The sequence below is a fragment of the Triturus cristatus genome, chromosome 3_1 (assembly GCF_964204655.1).
Source record: "Triturus cristatus chromosome 3_1, aTriCri1.1, whole genome shotgun sequence".
Taxonomy (NCBI): domain Eukaryota; kingdom Metazoa; phylum Chordata; class Amphibia; order Caudata; family Salamandridae; genus Triturus; species Triturus cristatus.
The window spans coordinates 820,547,447-820,570,851 of NC_140583.1; the positions used below are offsets into that span (position 1 = coordinate 820,547,447).

General features: G+C 48.6%; 1 protein-coding gene across 7 annotated transcripts in view; it reads right to left on the reverse strand.

Annotated features, from left to right (window-relative positions):
• The window catches only part of COL18A1 (collagen type XVIII alpha 1 chain), a 431,742-nt gene that overhangs the window by 59,092 nt on the left and 349,245 nt on the right, over window positions 1–23,405 (reverse strand). For all 7 annotated transcript variants that reach the window (XM_085645186.1, XM_085645181.1, XM_085645184.1 and 4 more), the window contains 3 exons: window positions 15,273–15,347; window positions 14,279–14,314; window positions 419–472 (listed from right to left, as the gene is read on the reverse strand). In XM_085645186.1, coding sequence (XP_085501312.1) covers window positions 419–472; window positions 14,279–14,314; window positions 15,273–15,347 — 165 coding nt within the window. The remainder of the gene's footprint in view (window positions 1–418; window positions 473–14,278; window positions 14,315–15,272; window positions 15,348–23,405) is intronic.

Consider the following 23,405-nt stretch of genomic DNA (forward strand, 5'->3'; position numbering starts at 1 on the left):
GCCTTGGTGCGGTGGAGCACAACAGGTCCAACACTCGGACATCAGCATGAGATAGAGACAATGTGCGGAGGAGATCACAAAGATAGTGGTAAAAAATCACAGAGAGATATAAGGTTTTAGCTTGTACTTGAGACAAGGAATGAAATGTGTGTGAAGAGGAACGAGCTGGATAATGTGTTCAATGGCGTAGAGCAGAGGAATAATTTAATGAATGAAAGGAGGTATAAACTGAGTAATAGCAGTACGAGTTTACTTAGGAAAGAAGTGGATTGGATGGGAGGATGAATGAGATGGGTAAGAGAATGAGTTCTGTTTTCATCAGGTGTAAAGAGAGGTGATGGAAGCAATAAGAAAAATAAAATTAATCTAAAATCACAATAGTTGGGAAGATAAATGGGGGAAATTAAAATTTCCTTACAGGTCTTCCTGGAAAACCGATCTCTCCCTTCTGCCCAGGATGGCCATGTGGTCCCTAGAAAAGAAATTGAGACAGAATATAGCATGTAAAAATATTCCATAAACAATATTCCCACTGGGCTTCCATGATTATTCCCTGTTTATGCATGATGAACCATGGTGGATGACCACGGGTTATCAGAGTTTTTAACACCACGTTTTATCGGGATTAGTAGTAGCCTGAGAGGGGAAACATTACTTACCTGTAACAATCCATTAGAAACCTATGGTACGGAAGATTCACATGCAGAGCACTGCCACTCCATGAACTGTCATCTGAATGAACACACACCAGTGGCTTCATCAGCTTGAAGCAATGTTGTGAACCAGATAGGGAGAATGAATCCATTTGCGCCAGCTCTGATATAAAACCCTCATTGACATCAGTTCAACAGAGAGCCTTTATGAAGCAGCCTCTGCTGAAATGAAGATTTGATGGCAAGTGCACGACACTTTATTTAAAAGCTGGCCAGTTTTATACAAACAATGTTACCTCACAATTGACAGGCATTTTTGCTAACAAGTATTAATGATCTCAACAGAACCAGTGCTGGTTATGGGTTTTTAAACTGATGGGTGGACCTGTATTTGTAACTGAATTAATCAGAATTGGGGTCTGGGAGTTGTAATCAAAGCAACAGTTTAAGGAATATTTAAATATATGCAACCCGGGCTGAGCCTGTAGCTGAGCTAGAGAGATGCTTGCAAGTCCACATGTGGAACACGGAAGATTGAGTCATATTGCTGATCCCAAACTGCCAAAGAGAACACAAATTATCAATAATAATAGGGGGTGCTGTGCCCTGTTACAGATCAAGTAGATTAAATTAGTTAGCACCTAGGAAACAATGAGGTTGAATGTTTTGGATGAGAATACTTTGAAAACGCTCTTTGTTTGTGCACAAAGTTGTCCTGCAGAGTTAACGGGCCTCCTGAAAGGCTTAACCAAGTCTCTGGATCAGTCTGACACAGCATCCCATGGAAACTGCAAATAACATAGCTCAATTAATCTTTTAAATCTCTTGAATTTAGGTAGCCCACAACAAGCAAACTCTGAAAGTGAGCTTTGATTAATCGAGATTATGTGCAGCCCCCCTGAAAATAGCTTTTTGCTCCCTGCTGCTCTGACTTAGGGCATGTCTTGAGGACTTTTAAATCTATTTGGTTGACGCTTCCATCAATTCACTTCTGCAAAGGAGGTAATTAAGCAGCTCCAGCTTCTTTACAAGCGGTTGTATGACGTTACAACGCATGCCATTACCCCGCATGCCATTGCAACGCAAATCTTTACCACGACTTGCTGACGGGGTTGCCCTGGAAGTGGGAATAGTTTAATTTACTATTCCAACTCCAGTGTGCGTAACAGTAGGGAAGGTGTTAGAGTTAAATCTAACATCTTCTACTCCCTGCTACACACCTTTCGCGTTGCAACGGCATGCGGGGTAATGGCATGCGTTGTAACGCTTTCGGTGTAACAGCTGTTTCCCATCTCAAACAGAACATGAAAAAAGAAGGAGCATTAGAATTTTCTTAAAGATCACATGCTCTTCTCTTCACTCCCTTCCCTTGAGTCTACCCCAGTTATCCCATTGAAAGAGCAAAGGGCTGTAGGTTTTAGAACACACATAATCTTATGCATGGGGTTACATCTGGAATGTTCCATTACAGTGATGTGAATAGGGGTGTTCTGGGACATGTCAATAAACCCATGACCACTCTACTTCTCTGGGACAAAAGTCCCTTCTCCAACAACTTGCAGCTTAGGTTTGTGTTCTCTATACTATTCATCACTATGGATCTGATGCACCATGAAAGTGATAGCAGCTGCAGCATCCCATTTTGCGGGCCCCTGGATGAGTTAAAAGGCCCAAATGGAAGCACAACAATTTATTGCTGGTCAGGAAGAAAAGATGATGTAAGTAAGTACATCAGACGCAGAATTATGAATCAACGCCAAATTGCTGCTAATTAATTGTACAAGATTTGTAAGTTTATGAATGCATGTAAGGTCACAGGTTTATAGAGAAATATGTCTGGCCTAATCTCAGGGAAGACAGAAGCAAGGGGTTTGTAGGCTATAACTTGTGGGGCAGCCCTGCAAGGCCTCATCCCTGCCAAGCTGAGAATTCTGTCATTAACGGAGAATGGACTGGAGCCTCTGCAACCCAAAGACTGGTCAACATGGCACCAAGCTAGCTAATGCCCCACCATGCAGATTCCCTGCAGCCATTTGTTACTGGTCCTGATGAAAGCAGGATAAAGGTGCAGAGGACTGGCGTGGTCTCTTGATCATGGACCCTCTTTTTACTGTGCAGTCAAGACCCTCAGTCTAGGTCCACTCTCTCCCCGCAGCTCTGCTGTGCAGTCTCTTGCCTCCAGACCCCGACCTCCTCCTTAAGAGGTTTGAGGCTGCTGTCCACTCCTGCGCCTGCTGCCCACTCCAACTGGCACCAGACTGCCTGGAACCACCGTAACCTTTCTCAGCCGTTTTTTTTCTTAATTTTTCCCTGTTGTGCCACTGTTATTGTGCCCATCTGTGACTTCCTCTAATTCCACCACCGATTTTATTTTCTCGTGCCTGCCTGTTCCTTTCGCCGCTGCTGCCCCTGCCCCCCGGAATTCCCCGGCTCCCGCCTCCCAGCCTCTCCTCCCTCCCACCTCACCTACTAAATGGCGGCCGCTGCGCAGTTGCACAGGTGACGCGAGCAGTGGGCGCGCCACAGGCGCGCCAACGGCAAGCCCGTCTGCACGCTTCCGTGACCCGACCGCGGCCAGCGCCAGGAACCCTGGACATCCCACTACCCATCACTACGACACCACCACCCTCCTCGCACTCAACCCTGGAAGACTCAGAGAATGCCAGCAGGCCTCGCCGAACACAACCCATGGCCAGTTCTCCTGCCTCCATTGCAGCCAGACCCTCACTGCCACCCCGGCCTCCAACACCGCCAACGCCAGCACTGACGACACCCTAAAATACATCCTCCTCAATGTACGCTCTGTACACAAACACGCCATGGAAATCTGGAACCTACTCGACTCTCTCTCGCCCGACATCGCCTTCTTCACAGAGACGTGGACCAACACATCCTCCGCCCCAGACATCAGGTCCAGAGGAAAGACCGCCCCAACCGCCCAGGAGGGGGCCTCCCCATTGCCCACAAGAGCATCTCCTGCCTTACCACCTCCAGCGAAACCTTCCCCTCCGCCGAACACCTGCACTTCCAGATCCAGACCACCCCCAAAGCCACACTCCGAGGAACCCTCACCTACATATCCCCCGGCCCCCGGACACCCTTCGCCACCACCATCACCGACTTCATCGCACCCCACGCCATCGCCTCAACAAACTACATACTCATTGGAGACCTGAACTTCCACCTTGACAACCTCAGCAACCCCAACTCCACTATCCTTCGTGACAACCTCGCCAGCATCGGACTTAAACAACTCATCAACACACTGACCCACAGAGCAGGACACACTCTCGACCCCATCTACGCAACATGTGACAGTGTCCAATTCAGCCACACAACGCAGCCGCCATGGACCGACCACCACTGAGTACACTTCGCCATCAACAAACCCAAGGCACCGAAACCAGGCCCACTCCCACCACGAAGGAACTGGAGCAAGGTTACCGACAAGCAACTTAACTCCACCCTCACCCGAGACAACCACAACTGGGCACCCGATACAAACGACGCAGCCAGGGAACGCCACACCTGGATCTCTGACTGTGCAGACGAGCTCGCCCGCTACGCAAGCCTGACAGACAACGCCCCAGGAAAGCCGCCTGGTTCACCACCGCTCTCCAACAAGCCAGACGCACCTACAGACGCCTGGAGAAGAACTGGAGAAACACCAAGACAACTAAAAACCACACCACCTACAAGGACACCATGACGGACTACCACAACCAGATCAGAGCCACCAAGAGGAACTTCATCCACAACAATATCCTGGCCAACTCCACCAACTCCAAGGAACTTTTCAGTGTCATTCAAGAATTCACCAACCCACGCAGCAAAGCCACAGACATCACCCCATCCAAAGACCTCTGCGACAAGCTTGGAACCTATTTCCACCTCAAGATCAAAAACCTCTACAACAACTTCATCGACCATCCACCAGATGCCACAGATGGCCCCCCGCCCCCTGAAACACCAGCCAGCCCACCATCTCCAACTGGACACCGATCACAGACGAAGACAGCGCCTCGACCATGAAATGCATCCACTCGGGGTTCCCCCACCGACCCCTGCCCCCCTCACATCTACCATAGAGCCGTGGCCACCATCGCACCTGAACTACAATGCACCATCAACACCACCTTCAAAACAGGCACCTTACCAGACGACTGGAAGCGCGCAGAAGTCAAGACCTCTGCTCAAGAAGCCCACAGCTGACCCCACCAACCTCAAGAACTATCGGCCCATCTTGCTCCTCCCCTTCACAGCCAAAGTTGCAGAGAAAACAGTCAACAGGAAACTGACACGATTCATTGAAGAGAACGCCTTCCTTGACCCGTTCCAATCTGGATTCCGAAGCAACCACAGCACAGAGACCGCCCTACTCGCCGGCACAGACGACATCCTTACCCTCCTGGAACAAAGCCACTCCGCAGCCCTCATCCTACTCGACCTATCAGCGGCCTTCGACACCGTCTCCCACCGCACACTAGTTGCCAGACTACACAACGCAGGCATACAAGGAACAGCCCTGGACTGGATCCGATCATTCCTCACCCGAAGAAGCCAAAGGGTCAGACTCCCACCCTTCCTCTCCGACCCCACGAAAATCTCCTGCGGAGTCCCACAGGGTTCATCCCTGAGCCCCACCCTCTTCAACATCTACATGGCCCCCCTCGCAACCATCGTCCGACAACACAGCCTCAACATTATATCCTACGCCGACGACACCAAGCTCATCCTCTCCCTCGCCAAAGACCCCACCACTGCCAAACTCAACTTTCCGAAAGGAATGCAAGATGTCGCAGTCTGGATGACCAACAGCTGCCTGAAGCTCAACGCCGAGAAGATAGAAGTCCTCGTCCTCGGTACCACCCCTTCTGCATGGGACAGCACCTGGTAGCCGACCGCCCTCGGACCCCCACCTACCCCCTCAGACCACGCCAAGAACCTCGATCTTCCAACCTCGCACTGGCAGAAACCCCACGCATCCCCAGAGCCAAAGCAGGCGGAAGATCCTTCTCTCACATTGCAGCCAAGACCTGGAACGAGCTACCGGCAGACATCAGATGCACCCCCTCCCTGAACACCTTCAGGAAGACCCTCAAACCTGGCTCTTCGGCTAAACAGATCTGCGGACTCCCTCCCTCCCCCCCTCAGCGCCTTGAGACCCTCACGGGTGAATAGCGCGCTTACAATTCTCTGAATGATTGAATACTAGAGTGATGCACTTTATGTCACCTCTTCTGGCCTACTAACCCAGGTGAGTGGGTTTAGGAAGCTGGCTTAAGCACCACTTGACTCACATGGAACAGAAACTGCAAATTACACTAGTTCATAGCCACTGGGTTTAAAATCATGCTTTCCCAAAGAGAATGCAAGGCACAGTGACTGGTTTGGAGGACAGGTTCGCCTTTTAACAAGTGCCACAGGATATAATACACTTGCAGTAACATGAATAAGATATCTATCATATCTGTGACCGAGGTAGCCCGTCTGCCAAACTCTCAATCAGGTCATTATTGTATTACTTAGGTGGACCTGAGAGCATTTAGGAAGGACTGGCCACACACCTCCTTTCACTTACATTTTACCACCTCTACATTATTGTGCCTGGCCCAAGAGTAGATGTAGGAGACTTCTGGATAGTTAACACTAGGGAAGGTGAAGTTGCCGCAGACCATTGTGAAGGAATATGCTACTTACCAGTATGCATCTGTTCTTGGCATGTAGAGCTGCAGATCTACACACTTTTGCATAGATCACCATCTGGTGTTGGGCCCGGATGTTTGCAGTTTGTTTTTCCTCTTGGAAAGTCTTTGGAAGTCCCGAGGTCAGTGACTCCTCCTTTGGAACGTATTACGCATGGGCTTCGGCTCCATCCTCAGATTGTCTTTCGCCAGCAGGGAAAGATGGAGCGTAGTAACAACAGTGAAGAAACCCATGTGTGTTGTATCTAAATAAGATAGACTGGAACAGATACAGGTAGCCGGGGAGGCGGGTGGGCGTGTGTAGATCTGCAGCTCTACATGCCAAGAACAGATGCATAGTGGTAAGTAGCATATTCCGTTCGAGGCATATGAGCTGCAGATTACACACTTTTGCATAGACTATATAGCAGTTCCCAACCTTAGCGGCGACCACCGGTATCTGTTGCAGTGGTTTGAAATAATGTTTTTATTACAGCCTGGCCCACACTAGCTTGTTGCTTGGTTTGCACATCTAAACAATAGTGTTTAGTGAAAGTGTGCGGTGTTGACCATGTAGCTGCTTTGCAGATATCATCTAATGGGATGTTCCCTAGAAAAGCCATGGAAGCCCCTATCTTCCGTGTAGAATGGGCTTTAGGGGGAACGGATAGCGTTCGTTTTGCTTTGTGGTAGCAAATCTGGATGCATTTTACAATCCACCTAGCTATCCCTGATTTTGAGATGGGGTTGCCCTTGTGTGGTGGAGAGAAAGAGACAAACAGTTGTTTGGTCTTTCTGAAAGTTTGTGTTCTTTGGATATAGTAAAGTAAGGCTCGTTTGACATCTAGCGTGTGCAGAGCCCTTTCTGCAACAGTCTGAGGTTGCGAGAAAAATACTGGTAATTCTACAGATTGGTTTAGGTGAAAAGGGGAAATGACTTTAGGTAGGAATTTTGGGTTGGTACGGAGAACAACCTTGTTCTGGTGCATTTGAAGAAAAGGTTCTTTTATGGTAAGTGCTTGTATCTCACTGACCCTTCTAAGGGAAGTGATGGCTACAAGGAAAGCTGTTTTCCATGTGAGGAATTGCAGTTCGCATTTATGCAAAGGTTCGAAGGGAGGCCCCATCAGCCTTGTGAGAACGATATTTAACTTCCACACAGGTGAGGGTGGTACCCTGGGGGGAATTATTCTTTTGAGGCCTTCCATGAAGGCTTTAATGGCAGGTACTCTGAAAAGTGATAGGTGCTGCCTGGTTTGTAGGTAAGCTGCAATTGCTGCGAGGTGTAGCCGAATGGAGGTATAGGCTAGATTACACCTTTGTAGGTGGAGTAAGTAGCATATGATGTGTTGTATAGACACGTCTAGAGGATTGATTGTGTTGTTATGGCAATAAACAACAAATCTTTTCCACTTGGCAGCGTAGCAGGCTCTAGTGGTAGGGCGTCTAGCTTCTTTGATGACGTTCATACAGTCAGGGGGAAGGTTTAGGTATCCGAATTCTAGGATTTCAGGAGCCAGATCGCAAGGTTGAGCTGAGCTGGGTCCGGGTGCCTGATCTCTCCATGGTTCTAGGTTAGGAGGCATGGTGAGAGGTGTAGCTTTTGGTGTGGAACTACCGAGAGTTCCAGCAGCGTGGTGTACCACGGTTGTCTGGCCCATGTTGGAGCTACTAGGATCAGTGTGAGGGAATGCTGTTGTAGCTTTCGCACCACTAATGGAATGAGTGGGAGAGGTGGAAAAGCGTACGCAAATTTGCCTGACCAGTTCATCCATATTGCATTTCCTTTGGACAATGGGTGTGGGTATCTGGCGGCGAAGCTTGGGCATTTTTTGTTTTCATGGGTGGCGAAGAGGTCTATCTATGGATGCCCCCACATTTGAAAGAACGGATGAAGAACCTGCGGGTGAAGTTCCCACTCGTGGATCTGTTGTGTCTGTCTGCTGAGCAGATCTGCCATGGTGTTTTGGACTCCTGGGACATGTTGGGCTAGGAGAAAGATTTTGTGTGGAATTGCCCATCTCCATATGCTCTGTGCTAATTGAGAGAGCTGTGGAGAGTGTGTGCCGCCTTGTTTTTTAATATAATACATGGCCGTCATGTTGTCTGTGCGAATGAGGACTGTCTTGCCTGAAATCCGTGGTTGAAAGGATTTTAGGGCTAGAAAGATTGCTAGTAACTCCAGATGGTTGATATGGAGTAACTTTTGTTGAGGCGTCCATGTGCCCTGCACTGTGAGGTGTAATAGGTGAGCTCCCCAGCCGGAGAGCGATGCGTCCGTTGTTAGTATTATTTGGGGAACCGGGTCCAGGAACGGTCGACCTTTGCGAAGGTTTGTGGTGTTCCACCACTGCAGAGAGCGATGGGTACGAACGTGTACTAACACCAGATCTGTCAGTTGCCCCTGAGCCTGGTTCCATTGGCGCTTAGCACTCTTGGAGTGGAAGCATCTGGAGTCTTGCGTGAGGCACTATGAAAATGCAACAGGCCATCATCCCTATCAGTTGCATAAACATTCTTGCTGGAAGGGAGTGTTGAAGTACGAATTTTTGTCGCAAAGCTTGAATGCTTGCAATCCTGGCCGGATTGGGGTAGGCTATTGCTTTTGAGGTGTCTATGGTGGCACCGAGGTATTGTTTTATGTGGGATGGTGTTAGCTGGGACTTTTGGTGGTTCACCGTGAAGCCTAGTTGGTGAAGTAGTTGGATTGTGGTGGCGGTGTGGTGTACATATTGGTTGTATGAAGTGGCTTTTATCAGCCAGTCGTCCAAGTATGGGAAGACGTAAATGTGCTGTCTTCTGAGGTGTGCCGCCACTACCGCTAGGCACTTGGTGAATACCCGTGGTGCTGTTGTGACTCCGAATGGGAGCACCTTGAACTGGTAGTGTTGTCCGTCCACTACAAATCTGAGGTACTTTCTGTGATCATGGTGTACTGGAATGTGGAAGTATGCGTCTTTCAAGTCCAGTGTGGTGAGAAAGTCGTTCTGGGAGAGGAGCGGAAGCACCTGCTGAAGCGTTACCATGTGAAAATGGTCTGAGTGTATGTATGTGTTTAGGGGCCGGAGATCTAGAATAGGTCGTAGAGTCTCGTCCCTTTTTGGTATTAGAAAATATAGGGAGTAGACCCCTAAATTTTGTTGATTGACGGGAACGTGTTCTATTGCCTGTTTTTGTAGGAGGGAGATTACCTCCTGCTTTAGTAATGTGGAATGTTCTTGTGACATTGGGCGTTGCATGGGTGGAATGTTTGGGGGGGTAGATGTTAATTCCAGGCAGTATCCTGACCAAATATTTTGGGTCACCATTTGTCTGAGGTGATGGTCTCCCAGACATGAAGGAAATTTTGAAGTCTGCCCCCGACCGGAGTGGGATGGTCTGGAGGGAGCGGGGGGAAGTCTTTGGGTAGGCGGTGTGGCAGAGCGGGCGGTATTTGTTTTGCCTCTGCCTTTATTATTGTTGCACCTATAGCCGCCTCTTTGATAACCCCTTGTGAAGGTGGACTGAGTGGGGGATTTGTAGGAAGTGGACGCGTTATCTGAGGAGTAGCCTCTAGATGTACTCCGAAAGGAAGAGCGGCAAAAAGAGCGCCTAGGAGGGTGTGACTGTAGGGCTCCCATGGACTTCGCTGTATCCGTGTCCTTCTTCATTTTTTCGAGGGCCTCATCTACCTTTGGGCCGAATAGGTGTTCCTGGTCAAAGGGATGATTAAGGATGGAGGCTTGTACCTCTGGTTTAAATCCTGATATTCTTAGCCAAGCATGGCGACGGAGGAGGACGCTAGTATTAATGGCCCTGGAGGCTGTGTCTGCTGCATCTAAAGCACAGCGTATAGAGGTGTTAGTGATTGTCTTACCCTCTTGAATTAATTCATTGGCCCTAGTTTTATATTTTTCAGGGAGGTGGTGCATTATGTTTTCTAATTCATCATAATGTGCCCTATCATATCTGGCCAATAGCGCTTGGGTGTTGGCGATATGCCATATATTGGCTGCCTGTGACGCAGAGCGCTTTCCTGATGCGTCCAGTAGCTTTGACTCTTTGTCAGGTGGTGGTGCTTCGCCTGACGCCTGGGAATTTGTTGTTTTTCGTGCAGTGGAAACCACTAGGGAATCTATTGGCGCTGGCCCTTTGATATAGGCGGGATCTGTGGGGGCAGCTTTGTATTTTTTGTCTATGCGTGGGTTAATGACCCTGGCCCTAACTGGGTCTTTAAAAACCTCTGGCGCATGCTTTAGCACCCCCTTAAGCATAGGTAGTATGGAGGTAGACCTATATGTGGTATCAAATGTGTTGAAGAGGAAATCCTCCTCCACTGGGTCAGTGTGCAACTCTACCCCGTGATAGTGTGCCGCCCTTTGAAGTAGATGGTGGAACCCTAATGAGTCTTCCGGTGGAGATGGCCTGGAAGGGTAAAGGTCATCTTGTGGGACGTCGGGGATATCTGGGTTATTGTAGTCGTCCCATGGGTCTGGGGATCCTGTAGGGGTGGGGTCTTGGGGCACATCCCCTATATCGTGATATGGGTCCCCCTGATCATCATCGTCTGGAGACAGGGTCGGAGAGCGATGAGGTGGGGTGGAGAAGGCGGAGGGGGCGGAGGTGGAGAGGGTGGAGGAGAGGGTGGAGGAGGTGGGGAAGGTATTCTGAAAGGAGAGGTAGCAGAGTCCTTGCTCTTTGGAGGTGAAGGCGGAGTCGGTTTGTCCAAAAGTCTCTTTTTGGAAGAGAGTGCCAGATGTCCAGTTTTTGGATCCCTGGTGAGAGTTTTCTGCAATGGATCCGGTGTAAATAGTTCCTGTGAAAGTGTTTGGTCCATCGTATAGTACTCACGACCCTCTGCGCCAGAGTGATGTCTTCCACATCTGACTCGTCGGCCTCGGAAGCACTGACGAGGTCCTCTTTGGTGTGCTGCTGTCCCGGATCTTCGATGTCGTCTCCGAAGATATCGACTGGAACGGAGATCAAGGAGTGTGCCATGTTTCTTCTGGCTCTTCGGTCCCGAATAGTCTTTTTCGATTGGAAAGACTTACAGGCCGGACAGTCTCGAGCCTCGTGTTCAAGGGAGAGGCAGAGGTTGCATACCTCATGAAGATCGGTGTGGGGGAATTTGGACGCACATCGAGGGCACTTCTTGAATGGAGTTCTTTCCATCAGCCGGGACCGGACCTTGGGTAGGCCCGAAGGCCGCCGTCGACGACTGGAACCGAAGGTTTGCCGATGAGAAGGTGCGTTGATTGAGGAGTTCGAGATCGAAACAATACCGCGATTTGAGGTGAGGATTCCGCTTCGATCGTCGAACTGGAAAATGTTTGGAACCGGAGCGCGAAGATTACATCCGAGCCCGATGGCGGAAAAAAACAATCTGAGGATGGAGCTGAAGCCCATGCGCAATACGATCCAAAGGAGGAGTCACCGACCTTGTGACTTCCAGAGACTTTCCAAGAGGAAAAACAAACTGCAAACATCCGGGCCCAACACCAGATGGCGATCTATGCAAAAGTGTGTAATCTGCAGCTCATATGCCTCGAACATATATTAATGTTACCTCAGTTGTGAAGGAGAGTCACAACAACTAATATCTGAGAGCTATGGAGACTGAATTTCGATTGAGTGTTAGTCGTCAAAGTATGCATCCAGGCTACTGTGTCTGTGTTTTCGTTGGCACTGTGTGAGTTAGAGAGCTAAGCTTCCGGACCTACATAACGAGGATGGAAGCAATTCAAAGGAGGAATCTATGTGTTAAGAAACACCCACACACATATACAGACTAAAAACATTAAGCTATAGATTTCTACTAGCACTAGAAGATAATCAAGCAGACTACCTGGGTGATAGAATTACTGGAATTGGTTGCTCACATTTGCTCATTTTGCAGAAAGCCTGCCTCTATCCTAAATGTAAGGGGTGATCTATATCTAAAGAGTTTCTGTTGGAAATGTGCCCTTTCAGCAGGGCCACACTGAATTTTTAGGCCTTTTTTCTCGAAGCGTTTGGCCTTTTTGTTGAACCCGATTTTTGCTGACTTAAGAACTTGTGCAAGTTACCCCTGCTAATCTGTGGTAAAGTGTTTGTGCTCCTCCTGACAACATGGCAACAGTGTCATACTCCCAATTGGCTTATTTAACTTACCTGTAAGTCACTAGTATAAGGTACCAACAGTGTATCCAGGGCCTGTAAGTTAAAATTCACCAGTAGGCTGGAGCACTCATTGTGCCACCTAATGAATGCAATGACAATGAAAACATGACTATAAGCCTGTCATCAGTAGCCTGCCTGTGCAGATTTTAACTGCAAATTTGACCTGTTAAAACAACCACTTTTGACAGGCCGAAAACATTCCCTTTAAGTATTCATAAGTCACCCCCTAAGTAAGACTTACTGTCCATTATGGTAGGGTGCATGGTATTTAAAAGAAGGGCATGTAAAGGTTAATGTTATACATGTCCTCACAGTGACTAGTACCTCAAGTTATTTTCACTGTAGCAGGGTTGGCTGTTCCATAGGAAAGCATTGGGATATAATATTAACAAATGTATACCCTCCCCAGGAAATAGCTACAAATTGATTTTTGGACTTCTTGAAATATTTATTACAAGCCTACTTCACTGGTGAAGTCAGATTTGTGATACAAATTTTGGAAAGATGACTGTAAATAATTCTCCTTTGCCCCGCCTAAATTCCCTGAAAGCTCAACCTGCATTTTCCTCTCTCTTCTGCCAGGCAATAATTAGCATTTTGATGGCGCAAATTAGGTGTGTCCTCGCTCCCAGGACAGGGGTAGAGCCTTGGGTTTGGGGAGGTATTGTTGAGCCCTTGACAGGATGGCCTATGGGCTATGCCAAAGAACTTGATTAACTTCAAATAGGCCTACCCTATCACAAGCAGATGTAGCTAACACCCATGCCTGCACCCTTCTTTTGTCCTTTCAGGCAGACCATCCTCCTTCATAGTGGGACTGTTGTTGGCATCACTGTGTCAGATCCTACTGGAGTGCCAGACCAGCTTGACAGGTCTGCTGGGAATTTTCATATGCCGTTGGGTACACACTTCAAAGAAGGGAATCAAAATGCCCAAACTATTTGTGTGTATTCAATGTCTGGTTGCTGAAAGCTCACCTTTGTTATACCAGACTTCGGTCTCTGAGTTTGTTGAAGGGCAGAGACTGCCTAAACTAGATTTTAGTGTTAGATGTGGGAGGACACTAGGATAACCCAGTACACTCCCCACATACCTCCCCAGCACTCAGAGCCGAAGGTTAGTGTGGCCGAAGCCTTCGGCCATCTTGAAAATGCCCAAAGTGGTAGGGGATATCACCGGAAACCTTTACCATATTGGTTAGGGCATCCCTAGAGATCATTCCCATCAACAAGCTGCTGCCAGGCATAAATTTGACATCTCCAGGCACCCACTTCAGAACACTAAGGACATGTGGAAGATCAGAAGAGAAGTAAACTAGTTGTCTTAGACCAGAGAAGAGCCTAGAAGACTGGACCTCCTCTCCCTCTAGTACCTAGATCTCCAAGGTCATACGTCTGATGTCCTGTTAAACTACATGAGGCCTTTTCCTACAATGGTCCAGCTGAAAAGTGGCAACTGGGCCGGGACTGAACCCTCCTGTGGGCCTCTGCCTGCCACAATTTTGCATTTCAATTTGACTACTGTTTTGTACTGCATAAATACTGAACACATTTCTCTAGGTTAATCTTGTCTACTCTGTGCCATCGCTACCATGGGGTTGCACATTTATTTAGTGACTTCAATGGTTCACACTGACCAGGATTGTGATTATTTGTACTTATCCCCTCAACCAATATCCCAGTTACGTATTGTATCACTCATACCCAATGTGAAGATCTTGTGTACAGTCCACACATCATAAATTTCTTACATTGGATATATTTATTTTGTTGTTAATAATTCATGTAAGGCCATGTTACTTACCATTGGTCCCACTGGTCCTGGAAATCCTGAATCACCCTGCAAGGAAAATAGGAGAAGGAGTTAGAAATACAATATCCAACACAAGAGAAGTTGTGGCTGTTCAGGTTATGGGTCACAGTCAGATCCTAAATGCTACAAAAAATGTAACTGAACTACTTGAGTATACGCCTTGGGCTGATTGAATATGGTTTGCCCTGTCTAGTAACGTCACAGTCAAGCTTAAAATGAAGGAATGTTGCTGTGGCGGTGTATCCTCAGGAGAGAATGCTCAATGTTTTTAACACAATTTTTGTCATATGATGCAACCAGATACATGACAACATCTCATGTTCATCATGATATGGTGCAGCCCCATAAAGCACCTGGGGCAGGTGGTTGAAGATCGTTATTAGGATATTGGGATAGTAAGATGCAACACGACATCTAGAGCTATTATGGGGGTGGAGGAAAGATTTAGGGGACAGTTTCATATATCATAATTTCTGCAACAACAGAAAGAAGAAAAATTAATCAGCATACCAAGAATGATAGGAAAATGTGTTAGGAAAGGTTATGGAGACCACTGGTCTAATGCTGTTGTCATATGTACTAAGACTACTATAAGGTGGGTGAAGCGAGGTATTGGGGACTGCAAGATACAATAAGATACAGCATAAGGAACTGCAAGCAGAGTTGATACGGACACTTGTCGACTCTAAAACGCCCCAGACACTGTCAAACTGCAGCAGTGAGAATATTAATAAAGTGCACATATACCCAAACTCTGGAGCCAGAGAAGTGAAGGGACACAGGAATGATCAGTCGCTCAGTGATTTGGAGTGGGAATCCATGGATGGAAACCTCACTCACAGACACCCCACAATCTATAAGTCTGGGATTTGTGATAAAGAGCCCAATCACAATCATCTCAACATCTAAAACTGGGTGTTATTGGAAACAGTCATGATAAAAGACAATTCAATACATGAACGTGACATCCTCGTTTTATGCTCACCTTCTCTCCTTTAGATGCCAAAGACAGGATGGTTCCATCAGGGCCAAAGTGCCCTGCTGGATCTCCCTTTTCACCCTGCAAGCATGTGAAGGATAAGAGTAGTTAAGGAGCGGAGAACAATATTTGAGTCCTTAGAACATTAAAACACTGTCTGTCCCAGTGGAAAGAAATCATCCATCTTACACCACAGACAAGGAGAGGAAAAACCCATTTTATATGGAGTGTTTAAGTAGCTGAACAACATTGATAATACGCAACAAAAGTACCATTCTTTCAATATGTTAGGCAGAGGGAGGTGGGCCCTTGGTACATCAGAAACAGTATGAGAGAGACCAAGGTATGTTAATGGTTATTACAAAGGGGGCTATGGAGTATCTTAAAGTAAAATGAAACCCACTGTATTTTGCACACAATAAGAAATAATGTACCAACATGAAATCTCACTGATAAGAATGAAAAAACAATTAATATCACAGGCATTAAGATCTAAATCAGTACGAGGATTGTGATGTATAACAAGTGGTAAGGGGAGGCCAATGTGTATCAGCTAGACAGAAGGGTCACAATACATCAAAGGCTGTGAGAGGGAATCCCATTTAATATTATTGACAGTATGATGTAAGGCCATTTTATCTGCCAGACAATACGGAGGGGCATGTGATATATCATAGACGATCAGACGAGCAAAAGTACATAAAATAGTAAGAGATGTCCCATTATATGCTAGAGCCCATGGTATCTTGTAGACAGTAAGTGTGGGGCCCTTGATATAATACAGATAATAACAGCTGGATTAACAGTATATCAGCTAATAATACTGGGCACATGAGAGACACAGACACAAAAATAGGGGCCATTATACACCAGGGCACAAAAGAAGTAGGTCCTTGATATATTATAGCTAATAACACGTAGGCCAATAGTATATCGGGATGTAGAAGACAGTCTATCATGGACAACAGACACTAAGAGGATGGCCCATTATAAATCAATAAGACATGGCAAATTATAAACGGCAAACCGTAAGACTTTGGCTCATGATATGCACCAGGCAATAATAGCTTTCTAGCATTTTAAGTCAAACTTTGAATGGCTGACTCACTGAATCTATTTTCAATGCTGATATGTTGTGATAGGGGTCGTAAGTTGTGAGTATAAGTGCTGTGGTGTTTGCGATACAAGTTTGCTATAAAGCTGCCTTTATGTATGTGACAGCCTAAATATAGTTTTTCCATCCAGAGGCCTTTTGATCATCTGTGATAGCTGGAGGAATCGCCATTCGCATTCTCACATCTGTCTGCTTGAGAAGAAAGGACTGGTCACCTGGGCATTTTGGTATACAGATCTGCCCAGCCAGATGTCAGAAACGTGCCTGGGTAAACACAAATCCCTGTTTTTATCTGGGGGTCTTGCCCTTTCTTGTGAGCTTGACGCTGCCTGGAAACAAGAAAGGCACTGTACCCTTGTAGGAAGCTGGCTCTGTATATACTATACCAAAGTAAGGTATAGAGTGCACAGAGTCCAGTGGAACCCCAAAGGTAGGCAGAGGTAAAAGTAGATAATACCTTACTCTCTATTTGTGGTAGTGTGAGCGAGCAGTAAGGCTTTATCAGAGGGTAGTGTTAAGCATTTATTGTACATACTCAGGCAAGAAATTATGTCACACACTCAAGGACTGAACTCAGACCAATTTGTTTGTATAAAAATATTAGTTAGTTATTTTTTATTTCTTAACCAAGCTAGGCCTTGTGCAGGTAAATGTAATAACACTTTGCAAGAAAAAGGCAGTTAAATACAGTTTGAATGAAGTTGAATGCAATTGGATTGGTAACAGGTAAGTCATTTGTTTGTAACACAATTTGAATTACTTTTCAGTTACTTTTTAGATTACTTTTCAAGTTACTTTGCAGATTACTTTTAAAGTTACTTTTTCTACTCAGTGTGATATGCCTAGATATCACACTGGGACATTTCCTAGAGAAAGGGTAAGTTAAAATAGTATTTACACTTTTGCAGTTACTTAGGGTTTCATACAAACTAACTCCACACTTAACAAGATTTTTCATAGAAAAGCAGTCCATGCAGTCCTATGGGAGGAAATAGTGGTATCAGGTTTATCAGTAAGTATTTGGGTTTTGGAGTTGGTACTCTGGGTTAGAACCAGGGTTCCCCAGGGTCAAGGATGCACTATCAAAGCACCCTCAGCGGCTCTAGGGCGGCCGGGTGCAGCGTGTTGAGGCCCAATGTTATTCAATGGGGGCTGGGGGCCTCCGGTTGGTGGCTGCGTACGAGAAGGCCACAAGGTTGTGTGAGCAAAGCTCCTGGTGTTAGGCTCAGGGCAAAGGGGGATCCGATTTAGCACACTAGGTGCACCCACAGCGGCACAGGGGTGGCCGGGTGCAGAGTGCTGGTTTGGTGCCGGGTGCCTTGTTGTTTTCAATGGGAGTTGATGGTTTTGGATTCTGGCTGCAGGCTCGGTCCAGAAAGACTTCCTAGAGGAACCAACAGCTGGGCAGGTAAGGTGGAGGACTCGGGGACGTAGGTGCACCTCGGGTTCTTTTCTCCTGGGCGCCGGACGGTTGGATGCAGGGGTGTCATTTGAGGTTGGATTTCACCTTACTGGGCCACTCGCAGTTGAGGAGCCCTGGAGGGGTCAACCCATGGTGGCCTCGGGAGCATTGGGTGACCTCGCTGGGACCGGTGGCCCACCCAGATTCGGGGCGTAGGCATCAGGTGCAGTGGTGGTTCCAGGCGTCGGGTTTCTTTGTTCTCAGCAGGCTCAGAGTCTGTCTTGAGAGTTTCTTTTGAACAGAGCTGCTGGTCACAGGAGATCTGGTCTTTGTTGAAGGTAGTCAGTCCTCCCAAGGATTCTGGAGGTCGCTAGCTGCAGGACAAGGCGACTTTTGGTGCAGGATCTCTGGAATCTGCAGAAGGGCTGGGGCCAAGTCAGTTCTTCTCTGCAGTCTCCTCTGCTGGGCCTTTTTCTTCGTAGGTTGCGGAATCTGCCTTCTTGGTTCAGGTCTGCCACCTAACTACTGTATTTAGGTGCGTTTTAGGGGTCTTGAGGTCAGTAGCCAATGTGCTATTGACCTTAAGGTGACTACACCCTTGGTGTGCTCTCCCCACATGGGGGATTGGGCGCAAGACCTCACACTGATTGGAGAGGCACTGAAGAGTGGGCTTCACCTCGCCTCCCCCACCTGAGGGGTGGGGTTGACAGAGATGGGCACACCTTCTGGGCTGTTCTAATTTTTCCTGTTTGTCTTCCCACAGAAAAGGAAGGGAAACAGTAAGGGGGCTGCTCCTGATAGCAGGAAAGGCTGGGGGCATGTTACAAAGGAGGCAAGGCCTTTGAAGCTCCCCTGTCACCGATGGCTCTTCCTGACCTGGGGGAGTTGTGACCACCTCCGTCCAGGAAAGGCTTTGTTTCTGAGTTCAGGGAGCAAAGACTCCCTCCGCAGGGGTCCAGAAACATGTCTTGTGGTGGCAGGCTGGTGTTTACCAGTCAGGGAACCCACCAGAGGCTCGTCGTTTTTCACAGGGCATCCCTAAGATGCCCTGTGAGGGCATGGTATAATAGATTTCACACTGACATCAGTGTGGGTTTATTATGCTGAGAAGTGTGATACCAAACTTCCCAGAATTAAGAAAAGTTAATATGGTGCTGTGGAGTTCGTAATGTCAAACTCCCAGACCATCAGACCATATACTCTTTTATGGCTTTACTGCACTTACAATGTCTAAGAATGGACTTAGACACTGTAGGGGTACAGTGCTCACGCAACTGTACCCTCGCCAGTGGTATAGTGCACCCAGCTAGATGGGTGTCTTACCTATACCATAGGCATTGGGTTGCAGGCATGGCACACAGGTATGTGTGCCATGTCGACTCTTTACTTTTCTCTGCACTAAAATACGTAGCCTGCAATGGCAGTGTGTGTGTTAAGGTACAGGACCTCTAAGGGTGGCACCATATGTGCTGCAGTCCTTAGAGGCCTTCCCTGGTCACAGTGCCCTTGGTACCCATGGCACCTTTTACAAGGGACTAACATGTGGCCAGAGAGAAGCCAATTGGGGGGTGCAGATGTACAGTTTTGGGAAAGAACACAGGCCCTGGGAACCTGATTGGCAGGGACCAGGGAACATCAAGTCAAAGTGCATCAGAAATCTGGCAAAAAGTTGTGGGGTTACTGCAACAGAAACCCAGCTTCCTACAGTAGTCCATAGAAGTCATATCAGATCAATTCAGTTGATCTTTATAAAGACTCTCAGAGCTAGGTGAATGGTTAGCAGCTCCATGTAGTTGATGTGGCAACCCTGTTGTTGAAAAAGCCACATTGTAGTAACTTGTCTGTGAAAGGCCTTCCATACAACAAACTGCTGCTGTTTCACCATAGTAGAGAGCGAAGCACATTGGCCTGTGTCAACACTAAATCCTCCCAGTGACCTTCAGTTTGGGATTATTGAACAGTGAGGTGCTCTTGGAGGGGCACATGTGAAGCCTTGCATGCGGAACAACGATGATGCAAGAGGCCATCATTCCTAGAAGGTGGATGACAATATTCACTGTGAGCTGACTATCGGGCTGATAAAAAGGTAGCAACTGCTGAAAAGCAGTGACTTTTCCCTGTTTGGATAAGCCTTTCCTGTGACTGCATCCAATAGGGATGCAAGGAAGGGCTGGATTTGAAGAGGGACTTGGGACTTGGTGGCATGAGCCCCATGTTGTGGACCAGGGATGCATCAGTCTGAGATTTTGCTACACATTGCCACTGCAGCTTGCTGCTGCTCTTGATCAGGCAATTGGCAAGGTATGGAAAGAATTAAATGCTCTCCCTTCTACCACTGCTAGGCACGTTGTAAACACCCCTGGAGCTGTGGTGACCCCGAAAGGAAGTACTTTGACCTTATAGTGTTTTCCACTTACCACAAAGTGAAGGTACTGTACATGAGCAGGGTGGGGATGTGGAAACCGGCATCCTTGAGATTGAGGGTCATCATGAAAACACGCATTTGGAGGAGAGGGATGACATCCTGCAGAACTGTCATACAAAAATGTTCTGATAGGAGGTAGTGGGTAAGGGCCTCAGATCGAGGATAGGCCTGAGAGAACTGCCCTTTTGGGTATGGGAAAATAGAGAGAGTAGAAGCCTCTCCATTGGTGTAGCGGGGGCACCCGCTCTAAAACACCCTTTTGTAGGAGGACCAGCGCTTTTACCTGAAGGTGAGAGAGATGTTCTTTGCTGAGGGTGTGTGTATGTGACGGGATGTTGGGAAGTGTTATGAACAGTTTGAGGCAAAAGCCATGTTTGACCACAGCTAGAATGACCCACTTGTTAGGTGTGATTTCCTTATAGAGAGAGACAACATCACGTATTATTTCCCAATAGATGATGTGTGGATAGGGGAGTCACTGTTTGGATGTGGCAGCTCCTTTGCTGGAGCCACCATTACCCCTACTCTTGATGTTACTTCTGTAGAAGCCCCAATTGTATCCCCTCCCAGCTTGCTGGTGGAAGGACTGCTGCTGATTTTGGGAGAAGTGTGGTTGCTGGGGTGAGGTAGTCTTTCCTCCCCATCTGGGCTGCTATGTGGTGTACTGTAGCTCCCTAATGGACATTGTTGTTACTGTATCTTTCTTGATTTTTTCCAGCATCTCTTCAATTCTGCCCCCAAAAAATAATAGGTGCTCCCTATCAAACAAAAGGGGGGTGAAAGGGTTGTGGAGATTGTGCTGGACCGCTGGCTTGAACTTAAAGATCTAGACCCATGTATGGCATGAAAACATGATGCTGGTATTGATGCCTTTAGAGGTTGTGTCTATCAACATCTGACGTGCAGCGATTACTGGTGTTACAGATGATCTTGCACTCAGACCTTATCCCTGTTTTCTGAATTTCTCTAGGAGATATTTTAGGAGCTTGTGCCTCTCCTTTCAACACTCCCTATCATACTGTGATGGAAGTGCCACCGAATTGGCTAATGGCCAATGGGTTGCTGCTAAACTGCCACCCAGTAGCAATAATCTTTTTGCTCTGCTTGTCTGGAGGAGGAGCATTGCTAATGGCCCGGGCAGAAGCGTGCTTGCAGGTAGTGTGGACCAGAGAGTCGGGATTGAACCTGCCCGTTAATCAATATTGAGTCTGTAGGAAGTTCTGAAGTTTTCCAGACCCTCGGAGTTACTACCCTCTCTTTAACATGCGTCTTAAAATTGTAGTGTTAGAAGGTGGTTCTGACACTATGGGCCGCCCAGATTTTTCGCTTTTTGAGCACCTTATTGTGGAGCTTTTACTGTGGGGGAGCCTCATAAGTTGGGACTCACCCCCAGTGAACTCAGGATGGAAGAGACATGCCAGGGAAAGTCAGTGTGTTTTACTGTGTTTTCACTTCCTTATTCCCCTATGGGAATGTGGAGCCAGGGGCTAATTTCACTTTAATTAGGCCTACAGATTCCAGACACGCACTTAAGTCCACTGTAGCAAATGTGAAAAGAAGTATTCTGCAGAGTCCAAAGTCATATTTGTACTGCTTTTGGGTCATCCAGAACTGTCATATTCCTCTGAGCCAGCCAGGACCGGACCCAGGCTGAGGGCTGACCTCAGCTGGATGGATTGATAACCTTTCTTCCACAAGCTAGGGCCTCCTCTCCACGAAAGGAAGATGGGAGGGGCTGCAGGCCAATCCATCAACTGCTGTCGCTGGGTGCCAGGCACCGGGCTGCACCAAGGAGGGAAGGCAGTGTGGAAGGAGTTGGGTTTCAGAGTCCATGTGGCCAGAGACACTGGACGACACCATTTTGAACAAACCCAGAGGCTGGACAAGAAGGAGGGAGCAGGGGCAGGAAAGTGATGTGTCGCTGTTTGATAGGACCAACAGGGACTTCCTGCCAGCCCCCTACTCAACTTTTAAAAAGTGCTTGCACAGGAAGAGAAGCTCTCTGGGGTGTGGTCGGCTGAGGCTGAAGGTGCTGGAGCCTGGCGCAATGGGCAGTTGGAAGGAGAGACCCCCTGACTGCCCCCAGGACCCTAACAGCACCAGAAGAAGAGCCCAGGACTGGTGCGCAGGAGCAGTGGCCTCTGCGCAGGGAGAAGAGGGGCCCAGAACCGGAGCCGGGCAAAGGGCTGGCGCAGGGAGCCAGTGAAGACCGTTCCCTGCAGAAGGAACCCCCTTGGAGACCCGGAGGAGGAAGGAGAGTGCGGCCAGTGCCTGGGGGGTGCCACCAGGAGCAAGAGGACGCGAAAATGGAGAAGATCGGACTCCTGGGGGCTGAGATATGCCCCCCCAGAAGGTACACGACCTTTGACCTTGGATGGGACTGACAACAAAGCACGTGGGGCTCCGCCGCCGGTCTGGCAACTGCCCCCGGGGTGGGTCAGGTCCCGAGGGCTGCCCCCCAAGGAAGAAAAGTCAGGGTGCGCCGTCGCGCACCCCGTGAAGGTACCCCCGCGAGGTGCCAGGAGCCCACCCTGGCCCCCGCCGAAAAAGGAGGTTGGGGAGCGCCGTCGCGCTCCCCGTGAAGGTGGCCGTAAGCAGGGGGGCCAGGAGCCCACCCTGGCCCCAACTGATGCTGGGTGTGGGGGAGCGCCGTCGCGCCCCCCCCGAAGATGTTTGGGGGCCCGGGACCCCATCCCCGGGCCCCGAGGGTGGAGAAGGTGGGGGGAAGTGCCGTAGCACTCCCCCCGAAGAACCGCTCCATGGAGGAGGCGGCGTGTCTGCCTGCTGGAGCGGGCAGACGAGAAGAGTCGTGCCGGCTCCCGCGGCAGCACACGAGGGAGCTGGCCGGGCGGGGAGCCGGCGGGGGCAGCCGGGGGTGGGCTCCCCAGGCTGCCCTCGATCGCGGAGGTAGGCGGGGGTCCCGGGTGGGACCGGGACCCCGAACCAGAAAATAAGGCGCGAGGGGCCCGGGTAGGACCGGGCCCCAGAAAACGGAAGGAGCGGCCGGGGGTGGGCTCCCCGAGTCGCTTCGCAGCACCTGGGGGTCCGGGTGGGACCGGGCCCCCCACCGAAGGGAGAAGAAGCGGCGAAGTCGCCAGCATCGCCAGCGCGGCTCTCCCCGGCACAGCGGGAGAGCCGCTCATCTAATATTCACGGAAAGGAGCTCTAAGCGCCCCATAATGCCTTGCAAGGCATGGG